Genomic DNA, 14880 nt, shown 5'->3' with positions numbered 1-14880 from the left:
ATAACTGACTACTACTGCAGTTTTTGGAGAATAGTACATTTCAATCTAAAGGTTATGTAATCAACTGCTTACCATTCATCCTGTAGATGTTTATGGCACACAAAACACCTTACAGCAGTAAGAAGCTGTAGCTTGAAGCCCATTTCCTATATTGGCCTTTCTGATGTTTATTTGCACAATGTTTAAAGTCGATAGCACTAAATTCTGCAGGCACTTGGATTTCGACTCCTCTTGATTGACTGAAGCCGAAGGCAAACAACATGGATTTGTTATTTCCAATCCCTTTTAATACAGATAATTATATCGAGGCAATAAAAAAAATGTTATGAGCCAGCATGTTATCGATGTTTTATTTCAAAACTAGATCAAGAAGTATACATCAAATAATGAAGTACCAAACTAAACGCCTATGCCCATATAACACACAGCTAAATACGTATGACGGTTTATTACCTTCAGTGTAAAAACAAAGTCATTGACATGTGTACCTGGTTTTGTGGTAAACATGGTGTTAATAGTCCAGAGCTGCAGTACAATATATATATATATATATATATATATTGGAACTGATTGAAGTTGCTCTTCAATGATCTGATGTGTATGTTTGTTCACTGTGACTCACTAAGTTCACAGTGAATAAGTCCCACTAGTTTCCATAAGGAACCATGTTTCAGCAATCGAGGATAACACTAAAATATGAACAGGCCCACAGTCTCCTCCTCCAACTGGGACCTTTTTTGGGGACAGTGGCAACAAACTTTTTGTTTCTATGTACAGCTTGTTAATGTTACAGTTGATGGTTCACATATTGTTGAATACGTTTGAAGAAAAAAAAGGGGAGAGGAGAGGAAAGCTCTGGTGGGATCCGGTCCGGGCCGAGCGGGCCCTCCCCCCCAACGGTGGTCCGCAGCCCGAACCCGCATGCCTTGGTGCTGCTTCACGAGCCCAGTATGATGCCTGGAGTGACGGATTGGCTGGACTCACAGTAGCCTGCAGGGAAAGGACACACGACATCTCATCTCTCTGTCATCACCCCCCCCCCCCCAAAAAAAATACCACGTGATGATGGACGACACAAACGTGGGCCCCTGGGCCGATCTCTCACCGGTGTGTTGGACGCGTCTGTATTTGCCCAGCAGGCAGAGCTCCGTCTTCTTCTGGACCACTTTGGCCTGGTCCTCGGGCCTCAAGCCGGTCGGGTGGCGGGAGAAAATGAAGGAGTAGCTGTTCAGGCAAGTGCCATCGGAGTCGATCTGCCTGCAGGAGTAGTGGATGGCGTAGTTGTCGTAGTCTGTGTCAATCACCCAGTGGTCGTCGTCTGCGGGCGAGAAGGAGAATTCATGTCGTTTTGATTGATTTCAAAATAAAACATCAAAACCACGTATGGGAAGAAAAAAAAGAAGTCAGTTTTTTTTTTTCTCCCCAAAGTGGACTTTAGCACTTGTCAATCCCACAATCAGATAACAGCTCAATATTAGATTACTAGGAAACTTTATTTGACTTAAACACCAAAAAGTTTGAGTCAGCCCTATGATTGTGGGGACATTTCAGAGAGAGAGGCAAGCATTTGGTCGGATTCGTTCTCCTGGGTCACAGAGGACCAAGTGCTGCGGTTGATGATTTAATTAAATCAACATTCGTCGTGGAGGTCAACGGCCCCTAAATGTCAGCGACTCCCAATCGACGGTGCCTCGGCGGGCCTTGAACTTATTGTTGTTGGTTCCGGGAAAATCCACATTCGCAAATCAAGCCTGGACCCTTTTGAGGCGTGAATGCTCCTGTACTTACTTCCAGTCTGCAGGTAAGATGCAGCCCCCCAGTACCTCATCTTGAACTTGGCGGGGTCAGGGGTGTCCATAAAGGTGGCGAACATGCTGGCACACAGTTCCCATTGGCTGGGAGTCAGAAGGGGAGCAAAGGGCATTACGTCAGATGAGATCAAAAACGGAGTCGGATTTAAGGGTAGAACATGTGGCACAAATTGAAGAAAAGAGCACTACTCACTTGAGAATGATCACCCTGCCCTCGGCGGTGGCAGTCATCTGTCCGTCCTCGGAGATCGTGAAGGTGGCCAGGATGTTGTCCAGTAAGAACAAACCTTCCGGGTCCTTCTTTCCCACGGCGTACCACGTCCCCGTGTACTGCAAGAGAGCCACACAAGCGTAAGGGCGCGTCGCTACTCAGCGCTTTTCAGCAGAAACACGTCAAGTCCTCTCGCTGATTACTGAATAAAGAAAAAGCTCTTCACCCTCGTTTTGTCAAAGTCCTGCATGACCTGGATGTTGGCCACCTGGCAGTCCTGTGCCCAGGACGGAGCCAGGAGACAGAGGGCCACAACGTACCGCAGCATTCTACCTCAGAGGGGGGGAGAGAAAAGGGACACGGGTCAGCCAACGTCCTGCACGTGTCCAGCGACGTGTTCTCCTCTAAATCAGGACCCTTTCGAAAAAGCGATTGCTTCAAAGAAATAACGAAAAGAGTGAGACACAAACAAAAAAAGAAGCTTAAATCCTTTCAAATGAAAAAAAAAACCTAAACAAGTCCGTTGTCAACGCATACCTGTTTGAAGTGGAGAGCTCACAAATACCCTGTGCTCTGTCGCGGTTGTTGCCTTATATATACGGGCCGCCGCGTATTGCGCAACGTCTTCTGGGGATCGGGACCGCCCCCCCTGCTCCCCCCGCAGCGAGCTCGCCTTCCATTGGACCAACATTTACATAGCTGCATGCCCCGGCGCGCTATTGATTTGTGCGTTTGTGAACATTGGCCCCCACCACCCCTCGGCGGGCCTTAAAAAATGTGTCCTCCTGTCAGAATCAATGCTTTCTCGGGTCTTATGAAAGCAGCTGCAAGCAAAGCCAAGAGGAACATCTGGAACAATACTCATCTGTAGATACATAACAAACATCGGGCACACTTTAAAGTACACACACACACACACACACACACGTGCGCGCAAACATTGACACAATAAGCCCATTTGAGTATGTGGAAAGATTTTTAGCACTTGTATAACAAGGAAAGGTTCCAGGGGGTGAGCACGCTTCCCGCCAGCATCCGTGTGATTGCATCACCCCATGACTTGATTTGCTATCAGCTGATTCTTTTTAGGACTGTGTTTGCAGAAATGACGGACGAGGTGCACTTCAAACCTAAAAAAACACAATCAATGTGAAAGAGAGAGATGATCACGTCACGAAGCGCAAAGTCTCGGGTTTCATTGATGTTGGCCCGATGTGACTTGGCCCTAAAAGAGAGGAGCCTAAGCAAGCTAATGGACCCCACGATGACGTCATATAATGTGTACAATAGCCTATTTGTTTACTTTTCTGGAAAGCTGTTTTTTTTATTTTTTCTTCCTAGACCGAGGTCCAACTGTTTGTTCCAGTTTTCGGAATTGTTTTGCAGCTGTTATTTTTTTGCACTGAGCTCATGTTGCCACTCCTCTTGATTGAATGAAAGGAGGCGAGCACAGGCACAAACATCTGCAGCTTGCATAACCAAAGGCCCAGCCAGTGGAAAACAGGGCAATCACTCATTTTGAGCAGGAATAATAGCAGCTGGAATTTGGCCAGAGGCTACATTTCATAACCATGAAGATTGGCTGAGAAACCCCATAAGAAAACAGGCTTGTGCATGCATTTTCTATTATTGGGGAGTGTAATGCCATCATTATAGCAGGAGTCTTTCTTGATTTGTTGGGGCATGAATATTCTACTGAAACCAGCAAAAGTAAGCGAGAATATATATATATATATATATATATATATATATATATATATATATATATATATGTCAGGCAGGTGGCAGCGTAGGAGGAGGACTCGGACGCAGAGAGAGGGTTCAGCTGATAATGCTTTTATTAATAACAGAACGGAAAAAAACTCAAAATCTCTCTTAACGAGGAAACAAAGGTCGTGATCAAAATTCAAAAGGCAAAAACTCAAAATCTCTCTTGACGAGGAAACAAAGGTCGTGATCAAAATTCAAAAAGGTAAAAAACTCAAAATCTCTCTTAACGAGGAAATATAACAGGAATCAAAAAATGACGTGACAAACATTACCGGACTTGACTCTTGATGTGAGGGCTGGTGCGCAGGGAAAAACAACAAGACACACTGGCACAGGACAAGGGGCGACGCAGACTATAAGTACACATGAGGGAGTTGTGGGAACAGGTGGACACAATCAGGACTCAGGGGAGACAATCAGACTGGTGACACACGAGGAAGAGCAAGGCACCAGAAACGAGAGGGAGTTAGTTTCCAAAATAAAGCAGGAAGTCAAAAAACTGTGGAGACAGGACAAAAACGCAACTTGACATACAGGTGTGACAATATCCGACCGAATAACCCAGGCCAGTGCTGCAAATTCTTTTCAAATGACTCTTGCCAGCAGCACTGGTTCTCGCAAGAAATTTGGCAAACGCTGCAAACTGGTTCCTTTTGGTGAATGTAATTGTACATGTAGGAGCATGGCTTATGTTAACGCTCGCTGCAGTTTGTTGAGTGAGCGAGCACAATGGAGGTACGTGAACAGTACAAGTGAGTTAGAAGTTGTACGTTATGAAACGAAACACTGGAACTGTCCATCAGAAATATGTCATTAATTCATCTTATTCATCGATATTCTGTCTCTTACATCAAACTAATTACTCCCAGTGTGAAATGAGCTGCTCCAACTTGTTTGCACTCATCCACCCGGACGCATTTTCTAGTAGCTCGGCTAATCCCCGAGTCAAAAAATTAGTGGGGAACTCCTTGTCTTGCTGGCCCGCCAGCAGCCGACCAGACAGACTCAGTTAATAATAGCCAGCCATCTTTGTTTAGGGCTTTGTTCCCAGACATGCAAGTCTCACTAATTGGCCAATTTCCAGTCCTAGGACGAATACCTCCGCGATGATGGAGATCTAATTATAGCGCACAGCCAGGCTGCTGTTCGCCAGGTACACCACTATGGCTCTGATCACCTGGGACGTCCTCCACCTCCAGCACCAACACCAAGGACAGCTGTGTTACCTAATGGAGAGTTTGGGTATAATGGTCTAAATAGCTTATGAATGCAGAAGGATTGGAGCAGAAGGCTCCCAGGTGGGAGTTGAGTGCTCGCCCTTGGCCCCTGAGCACCTTTTTCACACCCTCTCCCCGGCCCGGGCGACCTGACATCCGACCCGAGGACTGTCCCCCCACCCTCCCCCCCCCGGCTCTCTGCCGTGTCGCGCGCCCTGACACAAAATGATCAGCGTCGGGATTTGCGGGGTTAAGGGCGCTTAGAGCATGGGTTTTAATGGCCGTGACGTCACCTTAATTAGCGGCCCCTTTGATCCTTTCAGCCTCTAAGCCGCGCTCTGCCCCGTTTCTGTCTGTCGGTGGACACGGGATGTGTCACTGACTCCCTCGGGGACCGTGGAGGAGAATGCCACTGATCCACCAAACCCTGTAGGGCCACAGCGCAGCCTCCCACCTCCATATTTCTTTTTTTTTGTTGGGGGGGGGGACTTTTTTGACGCGGGTGATGCTTTTTTAAAAGGAAAGAGAACGGGAATATACACACAGCACCACTCGAGTTCAACATGGCGGACAAGGACAGCGTGGAGAAGTACTTGGAGAACAACCCGCAGTTCGCCAAAGAGTACTTCGACAAGAAGGTGCGCGCCGAGGCGCTGGCCGCCGCCTTCGCCGCGCCCCTGGAGGTCAAAGACACGGCTTCCTTCAAGGACGTCAGCTGCGTGCAGGAGGCCGCCGTCATCTTCGAGCTGGTCCAGGAGCTGCAGAAGCAAGGGAGGATGGAGGAGTCTCTCCACAAAGTGATGCAGCGAGTCGCCCTGATCCTGCAGGCCGACCGGGTCGGTTTTTACGTCAACCGGGCGAGGAACGGAATACCCGAGCTCTCCTCCTGCCTCTTCGACGTGACCCCGACATCCAAATTCGAGATAAACCTTGTCGACCCGCACAGCGAAATCGTGTTCCCCCTCGATATGGGTATCGTCGGTTTGACCGCAAATTCCAAAAAGGCCCTAAACATACCCGACGTCTCGAAGGTGAGAGAAAGTAGGGCCCGGGCCGCTCTGTGGGAGAGTTGTGTGTGCGTGGATGCCCGGCTGTCAATCATTAGGCGGAGATGTGTCCTTGTTTGTGCGATGTTACTAGTGAAAACTGACCCTAATTTTAAAAAAAACCTCTTCTTTATATGATTGATCTGAATAGCTAGAGGAACGTGTGAAGGTCCACAGAGTATTTGTATGTAGTTAAATTACCACCAGGCTTGTTAGGGTGGATTAGTGGATTAATGGACCTCATTTGTGGTCGACCTACGTTTCTTTGTAGCATACATTATTATTTCCTTGCTATTGTTGCTTTGACCATTAAAAGCTCCAGTAACTGATATTGAAATATATTCATGAAACACAGGTTGCAGTGTCAAAATGAATGATAAAATATATTTGTGGGAAATATTTTGTATTAGCTTGAAGATTCACAGAAAACGTTAAAAGTGATGTTGTAAGAGCATTGTCATTTGTACGTGCCTATGCCAGCCGTCTAAGGCTTCAACTGGGTCGATAAAATAGTTATCTGAAGAATATTAACATTTATTCACCCATATTGTCCATTGAGAAATTTGAATGCAGCATGAATGTTTTAAGTGTGGCCAACACTAAAATATCATATTCCTGACTGTCTAGTTTGTTCATTTGAAATTAAGATCAGACAGATTGCTGCCCTCTTTTTAAAGAAACCATATGTATGTTAGAAGTATACGATTAATGAGTGAAGGAAACCATCTAACCGCGTGGATGCCAATGAATAGTGTGATAATAAACCATGGCACATAACGTGTTTCATATCCACCTGGATTCAACTGGCCCCTGACACAAAGTCTTTCATTTTTTTGTCCAACACAGAATCCAAAGTTCTCCGACTTTGTCGACAAACAGACTGGATACAAAACGAAATGCATGCTCACTTTTCCCCTGATGGCTGATAAAGAGTGCCTTGGAGTTGTCATGGCACTAAACAAAATAGGAGCCGACTCGTTCACTGCAGAGGATGAGAAGGTAAGGAAAAATCATTTTGTTTTCAGACACCATTTGAATCAGTGAATGTACTTGGATTTGACCATTATAGTGTCAAGTACAATATATTTTGCAGGGAATGTCTGCTTCTTTAAAAAAAAACAAAATGAAAAAAAGCCGGCGTCTGCCATTTGAAATGTGCAGAGAAAGATTGCTGTAATTAAGGCGTAAAACCTTCCAATTATATCAGCGGGAGCCAATCAGACCTGACCGGCTTGATTTGCTTGCCTTTGAGCATTCATCTTGAATAAAGGGCATAATGATTTAACATCTTTCTACATAAAGGAGAGCGTTCTTGCGATTATCTGGAAGCGGTAAACTCACACCGAGGTAAAGAATAAAGTGCGACGGGTGGAAATGATGTTTTCACAGACTGGTGGTTATAACGGTAATCAGACGAACTGAAAACGAGAGTTAAGGAGATCTGAAGAGAGAGAATTATGCAAAGAGCACATGCTTCAGCTGCTAAGGAGCATAATTACCACGTGTGGAACCCGTGTGTCATTTGGGTCCAGGTCTATGCTTCCCTTTCAACGTCTCGCATCTCAGAGGCTCTAACGTTTTTAATTGTTTAGCCAAAGGTGGACTTGACAGACCGTGTCAAAATATTAGGTTGTGCTTAGGTCAGCGTTTTTTTACGAAATAGAAAACACACTGTGTAAACCCATCGTGTTATTTTACAGTCACAGTTCTCTCTTCATTTCAAATAACCAAATAACCCAAAGAATTCTACCACAGTCTTTAATCTGCCATTGTCTATTGCTGAAACCTGTAATCTCCTTTGGTCATTAGCTCTTCCACAAGTACATGAACTTTGCCCAAGTCATCACCCTGCAGAACTACACATCCTACATGTTCAACGTGGAGTCCAGAAGGAGTCAGGTGAAGGCAACCTGCAACCATCGCGCATTGAAGCAACGTTTTTGTAAATTCTAACGCAAGATTTCCCGTCCCTTCTCCTGCAGGTGCTTCTCTGGTCAGCCAGTAAAGTGTTTGAGGAGTTGACGGACATTGAGAGACAGTTCCACAAAGCGCTCTACACTGTGAGGATCTATCTGAACTGCGAACGATACTCAGTGGGCCTGTTGGACATGACTAAAGAAAAGGTTTGTCCTTCACAACAGTGTCAGTTTTCCTCCCAGGATTGAATTGGTAGCGTTTGTGGCCAAAGGCCTAATAAACTTTTTTTTTTTTTTTTCCTGCAGGAATTCTATGATGAATGGCCGGTGAAATTGGGAGACGTGGAACCTTATAAAGGACCAAAAACGCCAGATGGCAGGGTAACATTTTTCTCCTCGTTGATTCGTTTTTTTTGGAGTCCCGCCGTACTTTGAATCTGACTTGCTTGATCTTTCTATCGTTCAAGTCAGAAGATAAACGTATCATTCTGTTTTTGTACAGGAAGTCATCTTTTACAAGATCATCGACTACCTCCTGGAAAGCAAAGAAGAGATCAAAGTCATACCGTGAGCATGTGTTCAACAGAAAAAGAAGATGTCCCAACGCCGTTTTACTAAGAATCTGATTTTCTACTCAAATGGACAAAAACATAAAAGCAGTAGTTAAAATTCAATGAATATGTTAAGCATTCTTATGGGACAAATGGGAGTTTCTGAGTGTGATTGGGTCAAGTTTCTGTCTGTTAGCATCATCAACCTTGCTTCTCAGAGGATGATTCTGTATTTTTCTCCCTTTTCAGTGGTCCGCCTGCAGATCACTGGGCTCTAGTTAGCGGCCTACCGACATATGTTGCAGAGAATGGCTTCGTAAGTCGTTTATTATGAAAAATGACTTGAATTATATAATATGAGAACATATGTATATCGAATGGAGTAACATAAGCATGTAGTTAAACAAGTGACAAATAACAGAATATAGACTCTGAATTTGTAGGAAGTGACTTTGTGCATGTGTCACTACAGTAATCAGCATAGTTTAAATTAAAAACAGGATTTCATTTCCAATCATTGAATGGTTTCTGCTGTTGCTAAAAGTTTAACATATTGCAAAAAAAAACATTGTGGAATATATAATTACTATTTTCAAGTCAATTGCAAAGATTGATCCGAAAAAGCAGCTTTAAGTCTTATGCATGCATATTAACAGATTGTCTCTGTCTTGTGTCCTCCTGCAGATTTGCAACATGATGAATGTGGCTGCAGATGATTACTTCAATTTCCAGGTGAGAAGACTTTTTCCATCCAGGTGGTAACCACCTCCTTTTTTTTACATGAAGACCCTTCTCTTTACCATTTGCAGTTTTTGTTGTTGTTGTTTTGTTATGCCTATATTCAGCAAAGCTAAACGTTTCACCCCGACGTCTTTCAGAAAGAGGCCGTGGACGACACGGGCTTCGTCATCAAGAACGTTTTATCGCTGCCCATCGTCAACAAGAAGGAAGAAATCGTGGGCATCGCCACCTTCTTCAACCGGAAAGACGGCAAGCCGTTCGACGAGCACGACGAACAGATCACCGAGGCACGCGCATTCTCACGCACCCCTTTTGGACATCACCTGTGTGGACTCGTTGGTCATTGGTTCCCCCCCCCCCCCCGCCCCCGTGTCGTTTTCTCCAGGCCCTGACGCAGTTCTTGGGCTGGTCGGTGCTGGTTTGCGACACGTACGACCGGCTGAACCGCATGGAGTACCAGAAGGACATCGCCCAGGAGATGCTCTTGTACCAGACCATGTGCACCAAAACCGAGTTGCAGGGCATTCTGGTCAGTATCCACGCCCCCCCCCCTCCCCCATACCCCCCCGTCCTTCCTGCACATCTTACTCTCCAGAAGCTTGCCCTTGATCCCCCAAAAGGAGACTCAAGTTTACAAAAGTTATACAAGGATCTATTGGGGGGGGGGGGGGGGGGGCTAACAAAAGGTCTGATGGAGACGATGACTCAACAGTTCCTGCCTGGAGCTCTCGTCTGAGGCGTTTGAGACATCTTCTACTTTCCGTCGCAAATCTACAAGTTCAGGCTGTAAAATGATGAACCATGAATGTTCATGGTTTCAACGTGAATACCAACAATCCTTATTGTTCTCTCTTTTTTTTTTTCCACCAGAACACCAAAGAGAAGTTTGACGCCGAGCCTGAAGATTGTGAACAGAAAGATATGTACAAACTGTTGGTATGTTTTGTTTGAACCTTGGAGGCCAATGAAACACTGTGACACATATTAAATGTGTGAATGAGACAATGGATGGATGGATTGATGGATTTTGGAAAGCTTTATTTAAAATATTCTGAAATATTCTTAACCGTTTACTCTTTTTTTGGGTATCGAATGATCTTTATTGGGGTTTTTTTGTTTCAGAGAGCATCGTGCCCACCAGCTGACAACGTCAACGGAGAGAACCTGTACCTGTTCTCCTTCAGTGACTTCCCCGTCTCCGAGTTGGACCTCATCAAATGCGGCATTCGCATGTTCTTTGAGCTCGGAGTGGTCGAAAAGTTTAAAGTTCCCGCAGAGGTGAGGTCCTCGGCAAACACATCCGTGTGGAACGACGCGAAGAGGAAGCCCGAAGCTCAAATATTCTCTCTCCCAGACGCTGACCAAGTGGATGTACACCGTGAGGAAGGGTTACCGCAGCATCACGTACCACAACTGGAGGCACGGCTTCAACGTGGGCCACACCATGTTCTGCCTGCTGCAGGTAGGGCCTTAAAACCCCGTAGCGAGGTGCCCTGGTAGATGCTCTTTCATGGGTGGGTTACAATCCATAGCCGCTGCGAATGATAACCCCAGGAATTGTGTGTGTTTCCGACCCGCAGACAGGGAAGCTGAGGAAGTACTACTCTGATCTAGATGCCTTTGCCATGGTGGCAGCCGCTTTCTGCCACGATATCGACCACAGAGGAACCAACAACCTCTACCAGACAAAGCGAGTCTCATTTCTGTGTCTGTGCTTCGGGAGCCCGGGCATGCGTGTGTGTGTGTGTGTCTGTGTAACCAGGGGCCTTTTCTTATTTCTCCAGGAGCGCGTCTCCTCTGGCCAAACTCCACGGCTCCTCCATCATGGAGAGGCACCATTTGGAGTACAGCAAGACGCTCATGGCTGAGGAGGTATGACAAAGTGACGCGTGCGACGGGTGTTGAAGAAATACCCGACCTGAGGGGTGGGGGGGGGGGGGGGGGGGCGGGCGAGGCGCACGTTTTGACCACCGCTCTTCGTCATGGTTTTTCGCAGACCCTGAACATCTTCTGCAACCTCCAGAAGCAGCAGTTCAAGAACGTGCAGCACTTGTTTGATGTCTGCATCATTGCCACCGATCTGGCCCTTTACTTCAAGTAAGTTCTGTAAAATACCGCTGAGGTTCGGCTACCGCCCCCCCCCCCCCCCCCCAGACCTTTTTTCCCTTTGGTCTGGTTAGTTCAGTTGGTCGGACTGTCTGCTTTTTCATCACGCAGGAAGAGAACCATGTTCCAAAACATTGTGAATGCCACAGAGCCCATGCCGGATGAAAAAGAGGCCATTGCCTACATTTCCAACAACTCCACCAGGAAGGAGATCGTGATGTACGTACCCGATATCACGGCCTGATCCTTTCACTCTGAAATGTGTTTGTGAGAAGATTTCTGAAACAGAGGACCTTTGCGTCATCAGCAGCAACGGGGTGTCACATGTGTGTGTGTGTGTGTGTGTGTGTGTGTGTGTGTGTGTGTGTGTGTGTGTGTGTGTGTGTGTGTGTGTGTGTGTGTGTGTGTGTGTGTGTGTGTGTGTCTCTCTCTCACCTCCAGGGCCATGATGATGACAGGTTGCGACTTGTCAGCTATCACCAAACCCTGGGAGGTGCAGAGCAAGGTGGGCGGCGTTCACAGCCTTCGCACGCGTCGAAAAGACTCCACAGTGACATTTCTCACGTCGCTTTGTTCTGCTACGACTCACATTGTTCTATTGGGCAGGTCCACAGTCGTTGATTTTTTGTTTCTGCTTCCTTATTTTAGATGTAGTACATCCATGAAAAATAATAATAAGGCTGCATATAGTAGGCCATATGTTTTGGGATTATCTGTCCATTTGGTCCATTCTCGTAAGTAAATTCTGGCTCAAACCACTTCACTTGGACTCCAGGATTAGCTGGTTTGGGAGGTTTAAGGTCAAGGTTAAAGTGTCCTGTCATCTGGCCCAATCTTGTGCCTTTCTCAGGACCTCTATTCAAATTAGGTGGAAAAATCCATTAGGATTTTGTGGATGAACTTGTTCACTTTGGGGTCGATTTCAAATGCTCATTATGAGAATTTAAAACACCCGTCTACAAAGATCAAATGAAGTTATTCACATTTGGACAGCCTCTGATTGGCAGAGGCACACAAAAATGAGGCGCTATTTGTAAAATTTGAAAAAATAACACAAGATAAAGGTCTGAGAACGGAGTGTGTCTATTTATAGTCTGCTTTAACTTTCGTATTGAATTTACTTTTGCCATTCTTTGTTCCTCTGTTTCCCTTCAGGTGGCTCTGATGGTAGCTGCTGAATTTTGGGAACAAGGAGATTTGGAGAGAAGTGTCTTGGACCAACAACCAATTGTAAGTTTCATACCCCTCAACATGTTCCTCCTCTTCCTTTCACATATTCCTTTTTTTTAAAGTTTCTCAGCTTGGCTTTTGTTTTGAAAGTGTCCTCTCTGTCTCCCTTAGCCAATGATGGACAGAAACTGTGCCGAACAGCTACCCAAGATGCAGTGTGGTTTCATCGACTTTGTATGCTCATTTGTGTACAAGGTAATACTCTAGCTTTTACATTGCCCAGCAGAAGAGTGAGAGTCATTATTACACACAGCGAGAGGGAGGCCGATTGTTTTCGAGATGGATCCCGAGGCGTCTAAAAAGCTGGGAATCGATTTCGCAACAAGGGAGTCTTTGCCTTTGCTCTGTGTGGCAACAATTCATCTGCAACCGCTGGAATTTAAAAGACGGTGTCAAAAGGTGTCGATTAAACTCACTAGAACAGCCAAGGAAAACAGCATGCAGTGACAAAACAACCAGTCAATTAAATCATTTCTCACGATACTATTGGCTCAAGGGGAATGTCAGCTGGATATATTTCAGGATGGTATTTGTACAAGATGACGCCCATCCATATAAATCAAGTGTCAGTCTAAAAAGGAAACAATGTATTTACTACGGCTGCCTTTTCCTTAAACAAGTCACTGTCCACTGTGCATTCCACAGTGCCAAACGCATCACGTTCATCCCGTGAATCGTCTTTTCTCCTACCAGGAGTTCTCCAGGTTCCACAAAGAAATCACGCCCATGTTCGATGGTCTTAACCACAACCGGGCACAGTGGAACGCGCAGGCTGAGGTGTACAACGCAAAGATGAAGCTCATTGAGGACGAGAAGAAGAAGCTGGAGGAGGAAGAAGCCAAGAAAGGTATGAGAAAGAAACCGTTGTGTACATTGGTCCTGTTGGTGCTCTGATAGAAGATCGAGAGACTCACCCTGTCTTAATACTTCTCCTCTGTTTCTGTGTGTGCGTGTATCTAGCCGGTGGAGATGTAAAGTCAAAGACCTGCACCATCTGCTAAGTTCCTACGGTTCCAGGGTCTCGACTGACGCGGCCTGGTTAGAACTTATCTAGCCTATTCTGGTCTGACAACTAGTCTAGTCGGAGCTTGACCGGGCCGGCCTGGTCTGGTCTGATCTACCCCAGAGTAGTTGTCTCTGGTTAGGTGCTGTCAGCTCTGGTGCAGTCTAGTCCAGCCCCGTCTGGCCTGGTCTGGTTCAGTGTAGCCTTCGTTAGCCTAGCGTATTCAGGTCTGGTCTCTGGTTCGGGTCTGCGGTCAGCCTCACTGTCCCCCCCCAAGGAAGGGAAGAGTCAGCGACGTTCCCCAAGAAGTGATGCTGGGACTGCGAGTGAAGAACCAGCAGATGTGATGTGTTTGAGCCCCCCCACACCCCCCAACACCTCACCCCCCTCCTCCCCTTCAGACAACCAAGAACTTACAAATATGTACGCACACGGACGACGTGTATTCCTCTTTAATAGAATCGATAGCAAAATTCAAAAAACATTTGTGTTCGGAACTCTGGGTTGGATAAGTTCAGAAGCTGCAAGAAAATGTTCAAGTCAAACGCTCTGGTGTACATCTCTAAAACCAGGGGACAGGATGCGATGTATGTGGTGTGTATGCATTGGCTGTCAGTAACCACACGTTAGCCACAGTAGCAGCGTAGGTTGCACAATGCACTTTTGGCAGTGGCAGGCCATGAGTGGAGGGCGGGTGGGCCGGCTGGGGCAACGACCTCATGACTTTATACTCACTGGGATCAGAGGGATGGGTTTAATGTTCTGTTTTTTGGCTGATATTCAAAGTAGCGCGAGTTGTGGAGTGAATTCCTCAAACACAAGAACCTGAAGGATCCTTTAGTGCTGTTAAACAAACCAACGGCTGATGTTCTCATACCTCCAAAGGCGCTGATGAGCTGTGTGGGGGGTGTATTTATTTTAATATGCAATCAATCTATATACATATATATATATTTTTTGGATTCTTTGTCTGACAATTTTGTACTTGAGCTGTCTTCACACATGGAGAGTTTGAGATGATTTTTGTGACTGGGCGTTAAATGCACGCTAAAATCCAAAGTCAGCTTCGTAAAAACACCTGTAAGCTGTTGTCCAACAGGTCCAACCTGCCTGAAAAAAAGAACATGCATAATATTTAAACCTGTGTTTATAGCCATATCCATTCAAGAAATATAACCTCCTTTAAATGTACACGATGATTCACATGTATATAGGCAACTACATAGGAATTGTAAATTGTGTAAACTTAAGAATAACTGAAGTGTAAAACTAATTTGG

The 14880-nt window shown here is 45.8% G+C and overlaps 2 protein-coding genes across 3 annotated transcripts; one reads left to right on the top strand and one right to left on the bottom strand.

Moving 5' to 3' along the window:
• Positions 1–336: 336 nt before the first annotated feature.
• rbp4 (retinol binding protein 4, plasma) lies at positions 337–2681 on the bottom strand. Of its 2 annotated transcripts, none has more exons than XM_037463673.2 (6): positions 2560–2681; positions 2249–2457; positions 2005–2141; positions 1789–1895; positions 1106–1318; positions 337–990 (listed from the first exon to the last, which is right to left on the bottom strand). In XM_037463673.2, exons 2-6 carry the CDS (start codon positions 2348–2350, stop codon positions 938–940), a joined length of 612 nt encoding a protein of 203 aa, XP_037319570.1. In that variant the 5' UTR covers positions 2351–2457; positions 2560–2681; the 3' UTR covers positions 337–937. The 2 variants fall into 2 exon arrangements, with proteins under 2 accessions (XP_037319570.1, XP_037319569.1); XM_037463672.2 differs by having other exon boundaries at positions 2249–2351; positions 2560–2675.
• Positions 2682–5373: 2692 nt separating this feature from the next.
• Positions 5374–13968, top strand: pde6c (phosphodiesterase 6C, cGMP-specific, cone, alpha prime). Its single transcript, XM_037463669.2, has 22 exons — positions 5374–6040; positions 6902–7054; positions 7865–7954; positions 8038–8178; positions 8278–8352; positions 8474–8538; positions 8772–8838; positions 9207–9254; positions 9401–9550; positions 9649–9792; positions 10134–10199; positions 10386–10541; positions 10618–10725; positions 10844–10953; positions 11048–11135; positions 11260–11360; positions 11481–11588; positions 11811–11874; positions 12525–12599; positions 12711–12794; positions 13293–13446; positions 13560–13968. The coding sequence occupies exons 1-22, from the start codon at positions 5573–5575 to the stop codon at positions 13598–13600; spliced, it is 2556 nt and encodes an 851-aa protein (XP_037319566.1). The 5' UTR covers positions 5374–5572; the 3' UTR covers positions 13601–13968.
• Positions 13969–14880: the final 912 nt, after the last annotated feature.

The sequence above is a fragment of the Pungitius pungitius genome, chromosome 21, assembly GCF_949316345.1.
Source record: "Pungitius pungitius chromosome 21, fPunPun2.1, whole genome shotgun sequence".
Classification (NCBI taxonomy): Eukaryota; Metazoa; Chordata; class Actinopteri; order Perciformes; family Gasterosteidae; genus Pungitius; species Pungitius pungitius.
The sequence above is the reverse complement of the archived record's forward strand: the minus strand, read 5'-3'. Positions and strand labels throughout refer to the sequence as shown.